Source organism: Otolemur garnettii, unplaced genomic scaffold (genome assembly GCF_000181295.1).
Source record: "Otolemur garnettii isolate 467f Iridium unplaced genomic scaffold, OtoGar3 scaffold00148, whole genome shotgun sequence".
Classification (NCBI taxonomy): domain Eukaryota; kingdom Metazoa; phylum Chordata; class Mammalia; order Primates; family Galagidae; genus Otolemur; species Otolemur garnettii.
Genome location: NW_003852543.1, coordinates 3044841 through 3053808, shown reverse-complemented (window position 1 = coordinate 3053808; position 8968 = coordinate 3044841). Strand labels below are relative to the sequence as shown.

The 8968-nt window shown below is 40.5% G+C and overlaps 1 protein-coding gene across 1 annotated transcript; it reads right to left on the bottom strand.

Moving 5' to 3' along the window:
* Nucleotides 1–2341: 2341 nt before the first annotated feature.
* ZNF2 (zinc finger protein 2) lies at nt 2342–6542 on the bottom strand. The gene is made up of 3 exons (XM_023518839.1): nt 6422–6542; nt 4411–4515; nt 2342–3856 (listed from the first exon to the last, which is right to left on the bottom strand). The coding sequence occupies exons 1-3, from the start codon at nt 6453–6455 to the stop codon at nt 2850–2852; spliced, it is 1146 nt and encodes a 381-aa protein (XP_023374607.1). The 5' UTR covers nt 6456–6542; the 3' UTR covers nt 2342–2849.
* Between the last annotated feature and the right edge of the window lie 2426 nt (nt 6543–8968).

Here is an 8968-nt window from a genome sequence, read left to right as displayed (position 1 = left end):
GATTCAAACCCGCCACCTTAGGTGTATGTGGCTGGCGCCTTAGCCACTTGAGCCACAGGTGCCGAGCCACATATTGGGTTTTTCTCCTTTCCCTTTGACAAATATTTACTTCTTATCGTTAATATAATTATCAACATGAGTATTTTAATCACCTAAATCTTTATCAGATTATAATACAAAACAAATATCTGAGGGGCAGGACGGTAAAAATCAAACTACTTGTGTGTTAAGTGTAGTCAAATTTATACTGCAATTCAAGAGTCAATGTCATGTATATAGAAAAGAAAGTTGGCTAGACCAACACATATCAATCAAGAGGTGATTTATGAGTATCTTTCAATATATAAGCAAGGTGATGGTCAGAATTACAGTTGCATTACTTTTCTGTAATAACTATGATGGTTAACCTCCAGGATCTGGCTTGTTGACCAGCCAAACCAGGGAATCAGAAATGGCAGGAAAAAACAGCCCCTTGCCCCCCCCCCCAACTTCATCATCAAAATTTAAGGCCTCCGCTACTGTATGCCATTTGGTAGATATTAATTAAAAGGTAAAATGGCCCTTTCCTCTGAGTTTTTAGCAGATGAGACAGTATTCCACAGTTTAAAAAATGCTCTGCAGATCACATTTAAAAAGGGAACAAATGGAAAACTATCAAATTTACCTCCCCACTCTGTTTCAATTATCACTGTATTCAAAAGTCCATAATTATCTTTTATAAGGATAACATTAAAAAAAGGTTCATTAGAATTCTGAATTTGTTCCAATCTCATCTTGCTGACATTGGCAGAATGTTTTAGGGAAATACTTGACCCTTGACTTATTTTTAACAAGGCAGTAAATTAAAGATTCAGAACTCTCAGAGACACCCATCAGCCAACTGTTTGTCAATAGTTCTTTTTATTTTCTACTTGACATTATTAACAAAATCAGATGTTATCCACACCCATAGATTCTGTGATGTTTTTCCTCGAGTTGCTTCAAAAGTCCACACATAAAAGCCTTCCTTGCTGCTTATCTGCTCTAAAGTGGACCAAGGATAACAGTGTTAGTAGGTAACAGTATTAGTAGGTCGGAGAAGTCTGCCTAGCAATTCAGCTTCTACAATTAGACTTTTAACTTCTGGGGGGAAATTTGCTTGATCTGCTGGGATTCACATAAGGTAATCTAATTTTAGACAGCCTTCAGAGCCAAGAACCAACTCCTTTTCTGGACTTCACCTTAAGCAAACAGAAAAAGAATGTGGATGCCTATAGTCATGGTCACCTAGTGCTTGTCCTTTAAATAAAATAAAAATATAGGCCAGGGCCCAGGGAATAAGAGTCTGGGAGTCAGGATGTAAATTTTAGCAGTAGGGGTTATATTCAGGCAGACCTTAAATATTCAGAGATGTTCTCATTAAATAGGGAGCTGTTTTAGTGCTTGAAGAAGGCTTTAATGAACAGGAAGAGGTTACATGGAAAGAATAGCCTAATAGTAATATGCAAAATGTTTTTAAACAGTAAAATGTTTTAAACAGTAAATAGCAATATGCTGTTTCAGAGGCGTTTGCGTTAACCAAATAGCAAGGTGCTTCTTTGCTTGCTAGCCTGTAGGTGCTGGGTTCCAGCTTACTGGTTGTGGAGAGAAGGGATATGATCCTAGACCTTAAAAATATCCCACAAATTCTTCAAGCTATCTCTTCCTCCTTCATGGTGACTTTGGACACGAAATGTTATGGATGATGAAGATGAAATAAGACAGACTCACATCACCTATCATGTGAGACATAAGTCTTTATTTGGGTGCGTATTTGTTACTCCACCATAGCTTGGCATATCCCTCTTCAATAACGAAAGGAGAAAAGAACTAGAATTAAGAAGTGACTACTGCAGTAATGGGAGATGAGGACGATAAAAGTACAAGCTGGGCTGCGAAGATTCACAGCAAGGATGTGAACCCAAGAGATGTTTTGAATGGAGAGAATGTGGTAAGTACAAAAGTCTCATTCAGATAAATATTAATTGAGCACTTATTATTTGTAAGGCACTGTGTAAGATACAAAACCCCATTAAGTCATACCTCCGAATGCTTACAATCTAGTTGAGGAGACAATGTACATACCTAAATTATAAAACCAACAAACCTTAGAGCATAATGGTAAAGAAAACAGACATTGAATATACACCTGTGTTCAAGACCTGGGGTTACCTTTTACCAACTTTGTCACCTTAGACAAGTGACTAAATTTCAGTGTGCTCATCTGTAAAATGTGGATAGTAAAAGTATATACTTTGTAAGGTTGGCATATGGATCAATGAATCTATGCCCTATAAAACTCTTAGCTAAGTGTTTACCCCATAATAAGCACACAGTAAGTGCCAGCTATTAGCAGTAGTGGTATTAAGAGATCTAAAAGTTGGGACACGAAGCAAGGTCAGTGCCCCAAAAGCTCCGAGAGAGAGGGACTAACAGCTATCAAAACTGTTCTAAAAAAACCAGTGCTGCTCTGATATAATTTTGGCTTTTCCTTCCTGTTGCAGCCTCCAGTTATTTAAAGTGCATTGACACCCGGGGCCTAGGTTCTCAGACTAGAAGTGTGTCTCGAGATATCCTCCTAACATCTATCCTATTGTCTGACCAATCCTTCCAAATTTTTGAATATTTAGAGTTATTTCCTAGTTTCTGTCCAGCCCTACCAGTTTCATAACACAGTAGGAACAGAGAGTTTATTAAACACTCTGGAGCATAGGCAGGACAGGAGAATCATAGCCAGCATGGACAGAATAACCAAATGATGGATTTAAGATAGAGGAGGCCTATCTAAAATTTTTATGGAGGTTTTTGTCTGATTGAAGCTTTAACCCAACTCAGTCTATTCCCTGTTTGGCATAACGCCGTTGATGTTGGATAATTGATGATTTTGAACTGAAAACCTTCTCACACACACTGCACTGAAAGGGCTTCTCTCCTGTATGAACTCTCTGATGCCGTGTGAGACGGCATCTCTGACTAAAGGCTTTCCCACATTCGCTGCATTCATATGGCTTCTCTCCAGTATGGATCTTCTGATGTTGTGTGAGGGATGAACGGTCAAAGAAAGCTTTGCCACACATAATACACCGGTAGCGAGGCTCCCCAGCATGAGCCTTCTGGTGTCTGTTCAGTGAGGAGACACCATAGAAGGCTTTCCCACACTCATTACATTCATAGGGCTTCCTGCCAGTATGGATTAGCTGATGGCGAGTCAGAATACTTTTCTGGCTAAAGGCTTTTCCACATTGATCGCACTCATAAGGGCTTTCTCCAGTGTGAATTCTCTGATGTCGTGTAAGGGAAGAGCGGTCAAAGAAGGCTTTTCCACACTCATTGCATTTAAAGGGCTTCTCTCCAGTATGAATTCGCTGATGCACAGTTAGGGATGAACGGTCATAGAAGGCCTTCCCACATGTGCTACATTCATAGGGGCTCTCTCCAGTGTGACACATCAGATGCCTGGTGAGACTGCTCTTGTGACTGAACGCTTTCCCACACTCATGACAGTCATAGGGCTTCTCTCCAGTGTGAGCCCTCTGATGGCGGATAAGGGAGGAATGGTCACAAAATGTCTTCCCACAGTCACTGCATTCCTGGTGCTTTTCTTTAGTGAGAATTTTCTTGGGTGAGGCTGACCCTTGCTGTAAGCTTTTCTCCTGGGAAAGAGATTTCTTGCAAGTTGCAACTGCAGGGTTTTCCTTCTCTGCTTCCAACCCCCACTCTGGTACATGATCTTCAAATTTGGGACACAGAAGACTTTGCCTTCCAAGTCCTTCCCTCAATGCTGCTTCTGAATTTTCTTCTTCTGAAACATCTTGAATTTCAGGCTTAGTCTCACAGTCTGGAAGAAACAGAAAACACAGATGTGTTTCCTTCCAAGGCTAGGAAAACAGGACAGCAAATAGAAGGGATACTATGATGAATCCGATACTAATATATGGTCACTGAGGTCACTGATTGCTTCTACTAGTAGTCTTAACTAGGGAGAGACTGACACCTGGGAAGGAAGAAGGCGGCAGGGAATAGAATTGATGGCGGACATCTCGGAAAATAGGAGAATGTCCATTGGGAGCATGGGTAGGACAACTAAGGGAGCAGGCTGAATGGAGAGGATGGTAATCAGTAGGGATACCAAAGTGTGAAAGGACAACATGAAAGATCTGAGGAAATAAACATTTAGTGGATATAGATGAATAATACGTTAAGGTATAGAGAAAAAAACTGAATACTAGTAGGTGATACAAAATAAATAATAAAGAAGTAGACCTGAATTTGAGAAAAAGATGATATCCAATATTGCCCCACACACAGCCAAAAAAAAAAAAACAAAACAAAACCAAAAACAAAAAAACAACAATAACAAAACTCTTCCCCCTCTTGTTCATACTCAGTTACCTAGAAAGATACTTTCTCTCTCCTCTGATCCATGAAGATCTACTATCCATGGCTCCTCCTCTCTCTTCAACTGAAAAATCACATCAGGTCGAGGAACTGGAAGTCCTGCTCAGGAAAATAAACAAGCCAGGTGGCTGTATGTGATGAAAATACATCACTATTCCAAAGCTTAATCTTGGCCTCTGAAGTCTTTCAGAGGGAAAATCCAAAAGGCAGAACGCACAGGCCAAGAATGTAGAGTATGAGGCAGAGGAACCTCTGGATGGAGGCCAGGACTGAGGATCTAAAAATGAACAAGTGGCACTTGCTCAGAATACTGACAAAATCTATTTGAATCAATGTGTTTATTCTTCCCCATGGAGTAAGTGGGAGGCTCTGGTAGGATGAGGGTCCTTGACTTAGGGGAGTAAGAATGAAAAAAGATCATTTCAACTAAAAAAGTATAAAAAGGTGCCCATTTTTGCTTGTTTGTTTATTTTTACCATTATGTTTTTATTAAGAAAAGTCAGTTGTGTTTATTGTAGGAAAATGAAAGGTGTGTACAAATAAAAAGAAAAGTAACCTTTCATTCTTACTTTTTATTTTTTTCTCTATTCATTTTGATACCAAAAGATACCTATACATACAGTCTGTTAAAAACTGAATAATAAATTAATGCTAACTTGTAAAATTGATTTTTAACATAAGTTAAAAATATTATTTCAACTAACAAATCTACCTCATCGTTTTAATAACTACATGATATTCATTATATGGAATAACATTATTTAATGAATCTTCTGCTGACAGACATTTTAGACCATTTTTAATATTTTGCTATTAACAAACAATGGTATGGTGAACATTTGAGTACACTATGGATTGCTAATTCCTAGAAACAAACAATCCAGTTTTGGTTATATGTGTACAAGAAACAGATTCCCTCCTGGAAGTAGACGTGAGTTCTAAACTTTCCTTGTATCGAGGTCCCAGCTTGGGAAAGAGAAGCACATTCTTATTGGGGCTAAAGATCATCTCTTGGGTTGTATGCTGATTCTCTGCTGAAAAAAAAAATGGCCACACCCATCGCCTGCTTGTGGCTTCCTGTCTCTGACCTTAAGGATTCCATTTTCCTCAATATTTCACCTGCCAAAGCCAATGACAAAGGCTCAGCAGTCTCCGTAATGCCTCCCAGACATTCTCTTCTGTGTGGGAAACTATTTGGCATGATTAGGTTAATCTGGAGCATTAACATTTGCTTTTTTGACCAGTCTTGTATGAAATCTGCAGTGACTCAATTTACTGCCACCTGCTGTTATTTTAAGCCAGCTGTGGACTCTCAGCCTTCGATTCTTGGAGCTCTGAGAAGTTCTCATTAGCTACCGGAAACCAACTTTACTTCGCATTAATATCTGCCAATCAGCAGTAACTCCTAACTTTCTTTTTGTTACACAAGTCTCTATAATTACAAAATGTCTCTGTGAACATCTAAGAGTGTACATAAGACAAATATTCAAAATCAAGTACATCTCTTGTGACCTAATCAGAGGCACAACCCTCTATTCCTACCCCACATCTCTTGCTTTTTAAAAGGGAACACCTTTTCCACCCACCCCACCCCCAGCTTTCCCCATCAACACGATGGCCCCTTTCCCAGCACTGAATCCTCCGGATGGAGATGAGTAAATTACCTGACTGATGAGCTAGGAGAACTGGGCATAGGGAGCTGAGCCTCTTCTGCTCACTCCAGGCTCCCTGCCTAAGGTACACATTCTGCTCTGTCCCTCAGCCTTCCCAGGCTTCCCTTCTGTTCTGCAGGGGCAGGCTGCCCAGCACTGCTTAGGGCTGTGGGAGCATCTCTGTCCAATGCTGGGGTTCATTATGAAGAAGCTGACTGTTGTAGAAGCCCTACACTGTGTCTTTCAACTTTTTCACCTTGTTTCTCAGGTGGCTCAGAACCCAGGCGGGGGCAGAAGAGGTATCAATTTCTCAGCCCCCACATTAGCACAGTACAGATTGAAACTCTCCTTACCCAGTGAGATGATACTTTTATAGTTCTCCAGCATCACCTCCTTGTAGAGGTCCCTCTGAACAGGGACCAAATGCTGCCACTCTTCATCTGTGAAAACCACAGCCACATCTTCGAATGTCACTGATTCCTGAAAACATAATCACATTGGTTCAGACAGAAAGGTTATAAAGATGATAACCCTTGAGGACATGGAGAGGTAAAAGGGAAATAGTCCTGATCAAGTAGGACTTTGAAGAATTTGGGAAAAGTGGCACAATCACCCAAGAGACCTAGTTCTTGGTCATAAGCCTATACCATTCACAGGTGAGCCTCTGATTATCAGGGCTCTTTTTCATATTTACAGAAAAGTTGTAAGAAGAGAAAAAAAATTCTCATGTACCCTTCACCTAGCCTCCCCAAATGCTAATATTCTGCACATTTGCTTTATCTTTCTGTCTCTCTTTATTGCATACGTTCTCCTGTCTTTTGCCTAAGCCTCTTGCAAACATCATGTGTTTTTATTCCTAAGTATTTCAGTATATATTTTATTTTAAAAAGATATAATCTTGTTATAATCATAGTATAATAACAAACAGCAGAAAATAGCATTGATATTATACTAGGTGTCCCAAAAGTTGCCATACATAGAAAACCATATCCTGGAACATGTTCGCTGTGAGTGGGAGAGACTTCCTGTGTTTGTAGAAAGAGGTAGTCAACATGTAAAGAATATTTTGTAAATAAAGGTTCATTTAGCTACAATTTCCTATTTGCCCTATGTATAGTGACCTTTGGGACACCATGTATTGTTTAATCTACAACCTTATTTAAATTTTGCCAATTGTTTTTTTTTTTAACAAATCTTTTTTTTGTTGTTGTTGCAGTTTGGCTGGTGCCAGGTTTAAACCCACCACCCTCGGTATATGGGGCTGGCATCCTACCCACTGAGCCACAGGTGCCGCCCCACTTTTTTTTTACAAATATTAAAATAATGGTGTTGACTAGATTATCTTTAGGATCCTTTTGCTCTGTGATTCTCTAAGATTGCATCTTTACTCCTAATTCTAAAACCTCAGACAGCACACCCAGAGCTCAGTGGTTAGGGTGCTGGCCACATGCACCGGGCTAGTGGGTTCAAATCTGGCCCAGGCCTGCTAAACAAAACAAACAAACAAAAGAATAGCTGGGTGTTGTAGTGGGCATCTGTAGTCCCAGCTACTTGGGAGGCTGAGACAAGAGACTCGTTTAAGCCCAAGAGCTTGAGGTTGCTGTGAGCTATGATGCCATAGCACTCTACAGAGGGTGACAAAGTGAGACTCTGTCTCAATAAAAAATAAATAAATAAATAAATAAATAAATAAAACAAACCTCAGATGAGTTTCCAGGGTATCTGCAGATGTTCTAGGCCAGAGCATATAAAATTGAAGACTCTGCTCTTAGGCAGGAATGGGGCAAGCCATGTGTTTCTACTCACATACAACTCTTTAGGACTTACAACCTCACTGAGGTGCTCTACTGTGTGTTATCACATTCCCTGCCTGATCCAACACTCCTAGGAACACTGGGGCCTACTTTCAGTCCATATTGGATATACTAAAGGGCCAGTCAGGACCAAAACCAGCCCACAATCCCCCAAACCATACCATCAGCTTTAAGGCGAAATCACTCAGCGAAAAGGCTCCAGGGGTCATGTGCCTGGTGACAGGCTGGTGGGCACATGCTTATGGCAAGCAAAGGTGATGAAGGACACTTCGATTCAAATGGGCAAGATGTGATCCCTACAGAGTTGCTCATCTGCCTGGTTGGGTCTGATCAAAGCAGTTTCAGGATAGAAAAAGAGAACTGGTTACATTCTGGGGTATTTCAGAAAGACAAAAGCCCACCTTACCTGACATCTAGCTGTCAGAGACACAGCAGCCATTCCCTCCAGTGTGCTCTCTTTATAGAAAAGGGTAGTGTCCTAATGAGGCAGAGGAATGGGATGAGAAAGAGGGTATGAGCAAGACCAGTCCTGTTTTATTGTTTTCTGTCCCAAGAACTCTTCACATACCAGTGAGAAATGTCCCCTCAGTCCCAATACCCTACAAAAAGGAGGCCAAAGTAAAGCAAGTCCAAGAGCAACCCGAGCTCTTCCTAGAATTAGAGCCAATGGCCATGGATATTGTGAGTTAGAAGACAACACAGTGCTGTTTTACTATGATCCTATAGGCAGAGTTGTGTTTCTGGGAGTCAGAACATATTAAGGTCGTATGGTACTTACAAATTGACATTCAATAGTGCCCTGAAAGATTACTAGATAGAAACCATAAGCAATCTTGTAGAAGACTATATAGACAAGACATGTCAAGGAAAATCTGCAGCCTCTTCAAAGGAAAAGTACCCCATTCACAGCCTCTGCTAAATGACCATCCCTTGAGTGGCCCATTTTGTACCACATGACTGTCTCCCTCCTAGAGCCACACTGATTAGGCCATAGGTGGGCAATGCACAGGTGACTGGTATACTGAGATGTAATCTGGCTTAAAAAGATGACATCATTCCTCAGGTACATGAACTAAGAAATATCAG